Below are 13,955 nucleotides of genomic sequence, written 5' to 3'. Positions count from 1 at the left end.
GCATTGGGTGCTCTTAGAAGAGCGGGAGATTTTCGAATTTGAAAGGAAGGCGCGCCCCTCTTCTACATAAGAGCGATTGAGGCGCAACACAAGTCAGAAACTACAGAAGTGGGGTTGGGAGCTGCATCAGACTGTCTTGTCCGATTGTGCTGTGAAGGAGAGGAGGAGGATGTCGGGTCGCGGCAAGGGAGGGAAGGGGCTCGGGAAGGGTGGGGCGAAGAGGCACCGCAAGGTCCTGCGCGATAACATCCAAGGCATCACCAAGCCCGCCATCCGCCGCCTCGCCAGGAGGGGCGGGGTGAAGCGCATCAGCGGCCTCATCTACGAAGAGACGCGGGGGGTCCTCAAGATCTTTCTGGAGAATGTCATCCGGGATGCCGTCACATACACTGAGCACGCTCGCCGCAAGACTGTCACCGCCATGGACGTCGTCTACGCCCTCAAGCGCCAGGGCCGCACTCTCTACGGCTTCGGAGGCTAACAGCTCTCCTTCTCTCCTACAGCCGAACAATTTTTAACTTCCCATGGTGTCTTCTTGACACCACCCCTTTCTACTGGCATTGTCATCGTACCAGCGCTCTCTGTGTGTCTGCGTGTGTCCCCTCCCCCTTTCCTTTCTTTCCCCTGCATCTTTGCGCCCTTCTTTGATGAGACCCGTCCAGGAAGGCTCGCCTATCGTTCTTGGTATTTTAGGTCTCGCTTGGAGGCCGTCACAGTGTTCAGTAAAGTAGAACTGGTTAGCTTAGTGACTATTTTCAGAGAAATTGGGTTTAGGTCATGTGTATCTTCAAGTGAGCAACATCCACTTGCTCTCAGCTTTGAATATACCAATGATGGTAGAGCCACACAAGGTCATGATGTCCACTATAAATAATGTTGTTTCCATGAATTATCATGCATCCATTGGAGGAACATAAGAGGAAGTTTAAAGCTAAAAAATAACTCTTATTAATAATTGTTGAGTTTAAGCCTTTTACAAGTCAATACCCAACTAGTACATGGTCAACCACTAAGGTTTTGATATTGCGAAAGGAAAAGAGTACAAGAAAAATCAAAGATTCATACTTGTTTAGGTGGGGAGGTAAATGTAAACCTTAAGACAAGAGTGACAAAGATGGGGCAAATTAGGTAAAGATTGGTAAATGAAGCAAATTGAAGTTAATTTTGAAGATAATTTTTAACTTTATTATGCTATCTTGAGTATTTGTGATATAAGGATTGATTTTGAAATAACTTATGAGAGATGAACTCACTTTGGTTTTAATTGTAATTTAATTGTAACAATTGCTTTTAAAAAAGGCCTTGCAACAAATGTGAGGAATGTGGGCACAAAACTTATATTCACTTTTTGGGAGTAAGTAATGTAAGTGAAATGCATGGAATATTAAAAGGACTAGTTATAAGCCATAAAAATGGGTAGGGTGCTTGAGTTTTAGTGGAAAGTATAATAATGTATAAAAGTGAAAAAAAAGAAAGGTCTTGTTCATGTGTGTAATATCTAGCATTATCTAGAGTAAAAGTGAAAAAAGAGAGGTTTTGTTCATGTGCGTAATTACTAGCATCAACATGAACAAGACCTTTTTTCTAGTGAAAAAAGAGAAGAAAGATCTCTACTCTACATAATCCATTGATGCCTACATGAACATAGTTGATGCTAGAATGGTGTAGGGATGTGACATTTATGAGTAGATTTGAGCTTGGTTAATGCTCACTTTGATTGTGTTTTCACTATTGTAATATAGTTTATAGCTTGCAAACATTTGGATAGGGGCCCCATAAAACAATTTGCTACCAATCAAGTACTTCAATTGAATGTATTGACTCTATAGAGACCATATACTTGCATGAGGATATTTATGGGATGTTTTGAATTGTAAATCATTTCAACTATAATTGTTAATTAAATAGTTGATATTTGTAGCTACAACTTGCAAATTGTGATGACAAGGTTTTGAAGATTGTGTGACAAAACTATTGTTGCCTAAATGAAAAGATATTACATTTCATTGAATACTTGAGTATTGCATTATGGTTAATGTATCAAAAATTGATAATATCACTCAAATTGCAAGGGAAAAGCTTGGCAACAATAACTTTACTTTATGGAAATTTAGAATGGAAAACTTCCAAATTAGAAGAAGTTATTGGAATCTTTGCATAGGAGATGAAGCTAAATCGAGACTTTCAAAAAGGAATTTGATTGTAGAGTAATTGAAAGCTCATAAACATTGGTCAGAAAGAGCTAGCAAGCTTTTGTATCGGTTCTCGTTATGCATCTTAGGTGCTTAGGAAATTCTCCTAAAGAACTAAGGTAGTATTACTCATGCACAAAAAATTCAGTTGAGACAACAATTCAATAATATGAAAAAAAATGGTAGGAGCATTTTTGCTTACATAATTGAGATTAAAGCCATTGCAAATCAGCTTGCAATTATTAGTTTCAAAGTTGATGATGATATGATTGTAGTCACCTTGAATGGTTTGGGAAAGGAATACAAAGTCTTTAACATCGATCTTTATAAGGATAAACCCCCCTCATTGGGATGAGTTACTTGCTTTGTTGTTGCATGAAGAAGTCAAACTTGGCTTGAATATAGGTTCGAGTACCTCTAAGAGTAGAGACTGTATTTTACTCGAATCAATGAGCTAGAGGTGGCAAAACTTGTAGAGCTTTTCGAGGTCATGGTGACACTTGTAGTACTTTTGGAAGAAAAAGAGTTTGTATGATGTGTTACATGTACATCTATTACTAAGAATCTACTATTTGTTGGAAAAATGACTATTCATATGTTTATGTGACCAATGCACTTATATTAGATTTTTACATTTATAATTGCTCAATTATCATGAGCAAACATGGATGCTTTTAACTCAGGAATAGAAGCATCCAAAGTAAGTATCATGTCATCTCTTTGTATGGCCACAAGTTGGATGTCAGTCACATTAAAGTCTTTGGTTGCATTGCTTATGTATATGTGTTTGATGAGAAGTGAAAGAAGTTAGATCCAAAAGTTGTTAAGACTGTCTTTCTTGGCTATGCACAAGACATAAAAGCTTATAAGTGCTATGATTCATCTACTTATGAGACGTTGATCAACATGGATGTAGTATTTGAAGAGTTGGTGGTATGGTAGTCAAAATGCAGCAGGTTTGCCATTGGACTAGCCAATCATACTCATGTTTAAAATTATCCTTCCAGTAGTACTATAGTGAGTGGACTTTAGGTGGTGTGTCTTCTACTATTAGTCCTTCGACAACACAAGTACCCAATCATGGCTTTGTATCCACTAACACAGATATGTCAGTGTGACGGAGACTAGATAAAAGCAAAGAGAAGATTTTTGATGATATGATTGGCCTACTTACATTTGGATATGAGTTACCTAGCAGTGATAATCTTGATAGTGAAATGGTACACCATCTAATATGACACCTACAGTAAGGCAAAGCAGATATTTATTTCCTCATGAGACGCAATCACATAATGAACTGTAGTTAAGAAGGTCAGAAAGGGTCAGAAAGCTTGTCAATAGATTGACTTACATCAAGTATTTAGTTAGACCTTTGGCCTACATGACTAAAGTGATGGGTCACAAAGAGTTTATGAAGTTCAATGAGGCAGTTGGAGATGAAAATTGATGTGTTGCCATGGATGAGGAATATGCAACATTGGTTGAAAATGACACATGGGATTTGGTTGGTTTAGATGAAGGCAAAACACCCATTGGTTGTAAATGGGTTTACAAAGTGAAATGCAAGGCAGATGGATCGTTGGCTAGAAAGATACAAAGCTTGGATGGTTGCTAAGGGTTATGCGTAACAGTATGGCTTGGATAATGAAGAGACTTTAAAGCTTGGTTGCAAAGATGACAACTATGAGAACTATCATTGCATTAGCAACATCTAAGGGATGGAAGCTTTGACAGATGGATGCCAAGGATGCATTTTTGAATGGAGATTTGATTGAGGAGGTGTATATGGAATAGTTTAAGGGCTATGTACGCTTTGATTACCTGAATCATGTGTGTAGGTTGAAAAAGGTCCTTTATGGATTAAAATAGGTTTCACGAGCATGGAATGCTCACATTGGTATGTATTTAGCAGCTTGGACCATAGTTTGTCAATGAAGAAGATAGAGATAGGTTATGTATTCTTGGTGATTTATGTAGATGACTTGATATTGCTAAAATTAAATCCATGTTGCAGATTGAGTTTAAGGTAAATGATTTGGGAGAGTTGAAATACTTTCTTGGGATTGAGGTTGTGTCTACACCTCAATGAATCTGGATGCTACAAAAATAGTATGCATATGATATCGGATGATGGAATGTAAGCCCATGGAAACACCATTGGATCAGAATGTCAACCTTGCAGTTGATGTTGGAAGTGAGATAGAGGATGTCACTATGTATGGGCAGATGGTGGGCAGCCTGATTTATCTTACTATTACCCATCTTGACCTCAATTATTCAATGGGGATGATCAGTCAATTTATGCAAAAGCCCCGTAGGGGATTGACTATGAATTAATTCAAATGACAAAGCGTGAAAAGATTCTTTTTAGGCTAAGATTTTAAGCTTAAGGGGAGATAACTTAAAGAAAAAGGAAGGATTCGATTCTAAACAGGTGGCAAAGTGATTTGCCAAAAATTGGTGAGGATGTGTGTCATAGCTACCATTTTGATTTGCAGTGTGCTTGATTAGAAGGTGCCTAGTTTTGGAGCATTGAAGCTCTTAATCAAGCAAGCAAGGTAGTCTCTAATTTTCTCTTCTCTTGGACTTCTCACACAGACTTAATGCCTTGCTTCTTCCAAACATAGGCACTTTAAGCCCCTAGTTTGCTGAAGTGTGCCCTTCAAGCTAGGATGCAGCCTTTGAGCTGCTCCTTTAAGCACCTCCTTTGTTAAACAATGACAACTAAGAACCATATTGATAGGACTTGAAACCAGCCTTGTAATGATTGTAGTATTCAACGGCAACCACTTAGAATTCCTCAAAAAGTAATAATGGTTGAGTAAAGATTGTATTTTCTTATACCTTGCTTGAGTAGAATCTCTCTTCTAGACCTCCAATGCACTTGATACTCTTGTACACCTTTGAAACCAAGCCTTGAACCTCTTTAAGGCTGCACCTCCTTCATTATCTTGAGTTTCTTTTCAAGCTTGAGCATCTACGGATGCTTTTGTAGCTTACAAGCCTCAAGGATGAGGCTTCACTACCAAGTTAGAAAACATGGTTTGAGCAAGAATAGAGAAATGGACAATGGGGGAGAAAATAATAGCAAGAAGAAAACCTTGATGACATTATAGGTGAGCCAAGCACGTTCTTTTATAGCTTTTCACATAGGATACACTTCCTTTCCTTGCTTATGGGATACAACACTTTTTCATACATCATTTGTGTCTCGAGCATTGCCTCTAGCCCCATACTTTCTAACATACAGAGGCTACATATGGATTGCCTTCCACCTCTATAATACAGCTTGGACTCCTCTTTCTTAGAGCTTAGTCAAGAGGAGCTCAACAGGATCGTCAAGTTTAGTAGGACTTGGTTGATGCATACATAGGATTTGGGGACAAAGATGACTTTTATGAAATAATCTTCTACATGTATCCCTTGATGGTTTTGTGATGCTGGTCAATATACATGGACACATACCTATCCCATGAACTATGGTGTGCCATTGGTCAAATCCACATGTTCTCACACTAGTTATATATAGAGATCAGTCACTATGGAGCAAATTCCCTTTTTCTAAGGGGTTGGATTTGCCAACTTTGTTAGCTTGAGTTGGAGACTAAGGAGCACTACATATTTAGGTGCCCAATGTACTATTAGATTAGAGGGTGCTTTCATTAGCTATTTGAAGAGGGATTCAGAGCACTATGCAAGCTGATGGACTTCTCGGCTCAATGTTGCCTTAGACTCTTCCTTTTGGAGTTGTACTAACATAGAGATGACCTCTTATAATCTTGAGGGAACGCTTGGGGATTCACATTAACACACCCTTACTAGCTTTTTTGGAGCTACAACTACACTTGATACTTTAGAGCATTCACCACACCAACTTGTGGTTGCATGATAGGGAGTCACCTTAGACAAAGCCATCAAGAGATGCAAAGCATGTGGCCCATGGCTTATTGGTCTATGTCCCCACTCAAGGCACCACACGAGGTTGCAAATATTAGCATGTCATTGAGCAGGTCTACCTTAACACTTCAACTTATCCATGTTGGATATACCCATGAGAGATATCTTGGGATGATACCAATGCCCATCTCAATTCCACATTGTATTACATCCCTAATGCTTTTTAATAGTAATTTTAGTTATTTGCTGTTTCCAAGCCAATTGTTTCCCTTTAGATTATGGTTTCTTTATTTTACTTGAAAAATATGACAATTCCTTAAACTTTAGATGTTAATACATACTTGTCACACGACATTGGCAAAAGGTTTTCTAGAGGTGTGGACTATGCACACCATTGTGCCTATCCACAAATTTGTAGACCTAGATCTAGGCAACTACATGAGCATTATGGTGGGGCACACAGTAGCCAAGATCTATGGAGCGATGATGGAGGTCGAGTTGAGCACCTATGTTGAGAGAGGGTGAATGACATATGCAAGACAAGCTAGATTCAGACAAGGGTTCTCTACATTAGACCACATCTTTACTCTTTAAGGCTATGATCAACCAAGAAAAAGAGAATCTACTATTGATTTATGGATTTTTGCAAAGCATTTGATAAAATCCTGTGAGATCAACTACTAGCAGAAGAGAGGATACAAATACTTGGAATCCCATTGGACATGATTTGGGACATGTGTTATATGAGAGGATGATAAGCATAGTCAGATGCTTGAGAGGACTTTTAGATGTAATCTCTAGTATCGTGCTTAGCATCTCAATGTCTCTTGGTTATCCCTAGTTATATTTCTATTTTGGAACTTATTATTCCAAGGCTTATCATTTCTTGGTTTGAACTAGAGTTCCTGTACAATCGGTCTTGCTCTTATCAATGCATCTTGGAGGTCAGATACACATTGCTTCAAGCTATGTGTTCAGGGGATCATCCAATCCGTGGCAAAACTTGGATTCTTGCTGTGCAATGTCCATAGATGGTGCATGCTTAAGAAGTGTTACAAACTTTGAGCAATTAAGTTAAATAAATACTGAAAGGGGTGTTAGCGTTGAGGCCAAGAGGGTGTCCATTATCCAAGATTGTAAGTTAATTTGCAGTCATGTTTGTCATGCCTTGTCATCTTCTGCCTTTGAGCCTCAGTTTCAGTTAGATGAGGACTTTAGGAGCTTTGACTTGTTTTTCACTTGTTTTGATGGAGGAGGTAGCTCATTCTAGAGCACTCAATTTATTGCATTTCAGTGCATTTTTCTCCAGTCAGGAATTTATGTGCATTTCCCGGGGTAGTTTTTGCATTCTTCAGTTTGCCTCACCTATCAGACATTGTCCACACTTTTCGGGATTTTTCTGAGTATTCTTGGTACTTTTACCAACATTAAATGCTAGTTGAATCAGCATTAAATGTTGGTCAGACATATTTATGGCCTCAAATTTCAAGTCGACCAATTTTTGGGTTTTTTGGCTATTTATAGCCATTTCCCACTTGGAAGTTAGTTGTATTATCATCTTACCTCCTTCCTTGGCAAGTGCACACTTCGACTTTGTCATCTTCCCCCGTCTTCAGTGTTGCCGTCATCTTCAGCCTAATATGGTGCCCTCACTGACACACAACAAGGCACTTCTTCTATCAGTGGACCTACTCAGGATGCATCTAGCAGTGTAAATCCTTCGATAGGTAGGCTACGCAGCCATGGTTTCCATCCATTGACATAGATATGTTAGTGAGGAGGAGAGATACATGAAAAGAGAAGGTTTCTTATGTTGTTACATGTCCATTGACTTCAGGATATGACTCTAGTGAGAGTCTTGATAGTGATTTTGGCATATCTGCAATGGTTACACTTGGAGTTAAGCATAGATATATACCACCTCATGAGTGAGAAAAATCTAGTTCAACTTCGTTGGGGAGATCGTAGAGAGAGAAAGAAAGCCTATGGATATGCGTACCTATACTACTGGATACTTGGTGAAACATTATGCATACATGACAAAGGTGCAACATAAGTTAAGGATAAGAATTGGTGCAAGGCTATGGATGATGAATATGAGACTTTGCTGAAAAATAAAACATGGGATTTGGTTGAGTTGCATGAGGCCAAAGTGCCTATTGGATGCAAGTGGGTCTATAAAGTAAAATGTAAGTCTGATGGCTCACTAGACATGTACAAAGCTATTGGTAGTGAAAGGATAGGGCCAATAGTATTGGCTAGACTACAAGGAAACCTTTAGTCCGATTGCTAAGATGGAAATTGTATGGATTGTTATGGCATTGGCTGCATATGGATGCCCTCTTTCTCCCACACTATTTGGACTACATTGATGAGGTAGAGGAGCACATCACATGAGATGGGGTGGACATAATAGGTACAATAGTCTCTATTATGCTTTACATTGATGATATTGTCTTGGCCACTAAGTCATAGGGAGGTCTACAATGAGATCTCCATGAACTACATAACTTCTACACTTATTGTGGATTGACAATTAATTTTGGGAAAATCAAGATCCTAATATTTCATTCATTGGCACCAATACGTAGGAGATCAATCTTCATTGTAGGAGTATGACCAGTGGTAAGAGTGCTGTTTACCTTGTCCATTTGGACACACCATGGCACATGCAGCTAGAGATTGACTTACATGAGGATATGTTGCACTAGCAGTGCTTGAAAGACAATGCTACCAAGCACACTTTGATGAGCCCTACATGTGGTGGTTTTTTGATGCATTGGCCACACTAGCCATGATGTATGGAGCATTGACTTTTGGATCCTTCACTTGGCTACATATCTATCAATGCATATTGACAAACTACAAATTGTCATGCTCTTAAGGATGATTTGCAACAAACCTTCATTACCACATGGGATCCTTAGAATAGAGTTTGTAGCACCCCCACGATGACAAAGGCTCTCTTTTAGACCATCAGATTTATACATAGAGTACGTGGTATGCATCCAAACAAATTGCATAGGAGAGCTTTTGAGGCTTCCATCGAGCTAGCAGGTAGGACATGAGAGCTAACGGTATGCATAGGTAGAATAGTGGCTTAGAGGACATGGGATCAACAACCTCCCTTGCTTCCTAGTATCCTCGATTTTTCCTCCATATGTCTCTCTTACCTTAAGAGAAACATGGTCATGTGATAGGATCTCTATCAGCTACATCTATGGCATACATGGATCTCACCCCAACAACCCCTCCCCCCAAAGACGTCATACTAGAGGGACCAATTCATGAGGACCATGGTGAATGGTTTCATTGAGAGACCTAGATACCTAGATGTATACATGCCACATGAGATGTAAGTAGCCATTGGTTAGCTTAGGGTCTCCTCTCATTAGCTTGAGATCAAGGAGAGCATCCAACATTCCTATATGTGAGAGGATTTGTAGATTGTATCAAAAGTGGAGAGAGATACCCACATTATTCAAATGTGACACCTCCCTAATATTAGTCATGGATTTTTCAAATGTGACACCTCCCTAATATTAGTCATGGATTTCCCAAATCAATAATGATTGAGGCAAGTTTCCAATTGACGTCTATATGTTGCACATCATTACTCCAATTGGGTACCCTACAGAGAGAGGGTAGACATGCACATCTCACTAAGTTTTTTGCAATAGCGACCACACACACTACACTTACATAGAGGGGTGACAATCTAGAGAGTAGAGGAGATTAGAATTCCATGCCAACCAAGGGTGTAGGTATGACACAAAGGCTACACCATAGAGAGATGATGAAGATCCACTAGTGATACAAGCAACACATTACCAAGATGAGGGTCTTGTCTAGATGCTACCCATACACTGTCCTATTGAGGATGTATGACATACTATAGCACCATCGATTGTGATTGGATGGAGCTAAGTAGATCGACATTGCACGTGTCATTGTATTATTATTTGATTGCACATCCAATCATGTAGGCCCTCCTCCTTTTTTAGTGTATACCTATGGGTATTTTATTATACATCACAATATATCAATAATTACCATTTTGCACATCCCCTTTCAATATACATTGACTATTACCATTGTACACACTTTTGACTCATAGGCCGTATTTGGCCTTAATGTGCACACACGCACAAGAAAGAAACTCCTATTAATCTCATTTTGAAGAATAAAAGGGTTTTTGAATTACAAAAAAGTTTTGAGAAGTTAATGCATATTTACAAGTGTTGAACCATAATTCTATTTGCTAAAATTTTTTATGTACATTAGAAATGATTAGCAAAAATCATTTATGACCTAAGGGGTCTTTGAACCCATTTACATGTTTGAAGAGAAATTGTGAGGTTTAGATTGCTCAATCATGTAGCCATCCTATATTAGTTGGCCACTTATAGTTGGGCGACATGCAACGTGCATGCATGATACACTACGACAACAAATACTTCTACTTCATAATATGTTTTTTAAGAACTCATGTATTTTACAAGGTATCTTAAATTTTTTTGAATAATGTCTTTTTGAATTTTTCTGTTTGTCTTGTTTGGACTTCTTACCACTTTCACTTGTACCATTTGTCTAGTGTCTCTCTTAACGCACGATTTGTTTGTGCCACACTATTAAAAAACAAGGGGAGTAGCTCATGGCACCATGGTTGTATCCATTAGGTCTTGTGGAAAACTACAAGGGCACCATATAAACCATAGGGCTCGTCTTATGTAGAGCATCTATACTTTTGGGATGGAGATAGTAACATGTTAAAGGTCCACATTTGCTCTCTAAGGTGAGGTGCCTACTATGTAAGCCAGTACATAATAAGTATCTAATCATCAACATATTACATAGACCAATGTATTGGTTGACTCCATTGTGAATTTTAGATTGACCAAGAATGTCTCATAAATTTGGGATTTATAGAGTTAGAGAAAATGCCATTCTAAAAGACATGACAATGTTGTAAGCATTGATTAGTACTAAAGGTTGTTGGGGTAAAAGGCCTCTGGGCCTACCCGTGTATACTGTGACCGCCCATTCTTTATTCATATATAATATGATAGTGGAATAAGACTGTCAGTTCAGTTGGACAGCACCTACATTGTGTATGCTATTCTCTCCCGCATCTTTCTCTTCTCCGCTGCCATTGCATTCCCTTCATGACCATGTGCATAGACGTGTAAGCATACAAGCATTTTCTCTCTAACATGGACGGACAATAGGAGCCCAACTAGCATAGAAGCTAGACAATAGAGGAGCAAGAAAGCCATAACTGTAAATCCCAAGCACTATCCAAGTTCATTGATCAGTAAGTATCCCGCATATCAAATGCAAACGAATAATCACAACTCAATAGGCAACTGCCAAAACAAGGGAGCAGCTCACTACTCAATATCTGTAAGTGCATCCAAGTAATAGCTAAGATCCATAATCGGAGCATCAAATTCCATATAACATTCAAGGTCATAATGGAAAAAGCCAAGTTAATGTCCTGCTCAAGAGAATACTCAAATGAATGTCGAGACGAGCTCAAACAACTGCCATTCACAGCCAAAGCATAAAGCATTCACCAAGACATCATAACCCGTACTGGGTAGCCTAGGCATAAACCATGTCATAGATAAAATGCCAGCTACAAAGAAGTGACAGTCAAATCCAAATCGAGCTCTAATCTTAGCTCAAAAGCACTTCGGAGCATAAACAAGACATGTGACACAGTCCAAATACATCATGACATCATGCTGAGTAGTCGGGAGCACTCCGTGACCAATAGACATAACCCAATCGTAGCATAAATACCTTTAGTCCTGAAGTTTCCAGTAGCATATAACCTTTGTAAATTGAGCAAATCAGTGCTCAATCCAAGCTCAAATCCATAGACAAACCATAAGTATACATTCTCGTATATATAGGCATCAACCGAGCATAATTGGACATCAAATGCTAAGACCTGTAAGCATAAAATTGAAGTAACAAGTGACTACTCTGTTTTGGACAGATCTAGGATTGTTCAAAATAGTCAATGATTGAGCTAAATTAGCTCCAAATACGTCTCACATAAGAGGCATAACATCCACAAGTGATTCGATATCAATAGACATCAGTAGAAGCATCACATAAACCATAAACATACAAATACATGCTGTCTCAGACCTAAAATCTATTGCAAAATATTATGTCATCAAAATTTGACAAATCCGACATCACCATTGCGTCCGGAGCGTGCCAAAACCTCAACTTAGACTCTTGTCTTGCTTGAATCGGATTTCGAATGCTTGAGATATGACAAAAAGAGTGATTTTCGAGCCAAATTTTGAAACAAGTGCAAAAAAACGTAAGCTCACTGGGAGGGTTTGTTGTTCCATGTGTCAACAATGGAACCCAAAGGGAACACAAATAGGGACCAAAGAAGACTTACACCAAGCCTCAACAAGCCTTGATAAGCTGGAAGCAAGATCTAGGTGAAGAAAGCTAAAAGAGGTGTGAGCTATGACTGCCCACAACTTGTGAAAACCCTGTTGAGTTGAAAAATGAGTGAGAATGATGCAATGGCAATGAAAAAAGAGAATAGAAAGATGCGGGAGAGAAAAGCACACACAATGTATATACTGTCCAACTGAACTGACAACCTTATTGTACTATTATATTATATATGAATGAAAAATGGACGGTCACAATATACACGAGTAGACCTAGAGACCTTTTACCCCAATAATTTTCCTCTATCCTAAGGTTCTCCCATAGTAGCCTAGAGTTTTCAAAAAGAGATATTAATGTAACATCATGACTAGGAAGTTTTTAAATTGAAAATGGTTGGGATAATCTTCATGGTTATAGTTTATTATTAAACTTTGATCACATAGATTAGGTGATATAAGAAACATGTGATGATTAGTGAACTTCAGTCACAAATTGATCAATGTTGACATCTTAGATTCAAGTCTACATTTGCCTTCCCCAAATGCAAGAGGTGGTTCCTTTTTGCAATTCAAGACACTTGGTTTACATAAAATGCCTAATTATTCACAAGTTCAAGAGGCCATGGTCCTTTGTTAGAAACGCTTGCATATAATGCCCAATCGTTTCAAACATGTTGTACAGCTTAAAAAATCATTCTAATAGAATCAAGACCATTAAGTTTGAAGAATTATCCATGCTAAAAACTTTTGCAAACTAGTCAATTTGACTCAAACTTATATAACTTTTGAAAGCATGATGTAGATTAGTTATGACATTATTCTCAAAAGACTTGCAATGTATTAGAATAAAGCATTATTAAAAAGTGTTGTTGAACGTGTGCCCAAAAAGATGAGGAATACAAGTAAACAATGTTATGTGTTGTACATCCTCAACTTGTATGGAGAACACATCATGCCGAATGACAAATGTAAAAGGGCATAATTGATTTATATGGCTGAACAACTATGTTAGGGCTTTCCCTTTAACCCAAGTCTTCCTTATCTCATGGACTGCCTCCACATAGTCTTGGACCTAAACAAGATGCTCCATTGGTTGTTTCCTGTAAATGAAACCTTTGGAATGTGCACTTAAACCAATAGCAATGATAGCCAAAATGGCAAAGTGCCAATGTGAGCTATATAAGAATAGTAGCCTGGTCTAATCAACTCCAACTTTGCCAATATCACCAATACGACGACTTAAAACTAGTGCGTAACGCTATGAGTAAAGGGCATCCAATTATGACTCTAAAAGCTACAGGTTAAATATGTTTGGGGCTTGCCTAAGATTAATCAAAGTCTGTGGCGAGTGCCTTTGACCTATAAGGTGCAAACAAGCATGAAAATACCTTCAAATGGACGACCATCCATCACATATCCTCTGGTGATTATGTCCATGTTC

General features: G+C 38.5%; 1 protein-coding gene across 1 annotated transcript; it reads left to right on the top strand.

Annotated features, from left to right (window-relative positions):
• The first annotated feature begins 138 nt into the window (after positions 1 to 138).
• On the top strand, positions 139 to 942 carry LOC148022812 (histone H4). The gene has a single exon (XM_087695131.1). It carries the CDS (start codon positions 170 to 172, stop codon positions 479 to 481), a length of 312 nt encoding a protein of 103 aa, XP_087551257.1. The 5' UTR covers positions 139 to 169; the 3' UTR covers positions 482 to 942.
• Positions 943 to 13,955: the final 13,013 nt, after the last annotated feature.

This window comes from Lygodium microphyllum, chromosome 16 (genome assembly GCF_053477565.2).
Source record: "Lygodium microphyllum isolate KBCC chromosome 16, Lygodium_microphyllum_v1.1.10, whole genome shotgun sequence".
NCBI classification, from domain to species: domain Eukaryota; kingdom Viridiplantae; phylum Streptophyta; class Polypodiopsida; order Schizaeales; family Lygodiaceae; genus Lygodium; species Lygodium microphyllum.
Note: the sequence above shows the minus strand (reverse complement) of the source record. Positions and strands in the feature narration are given on the sequence as shown.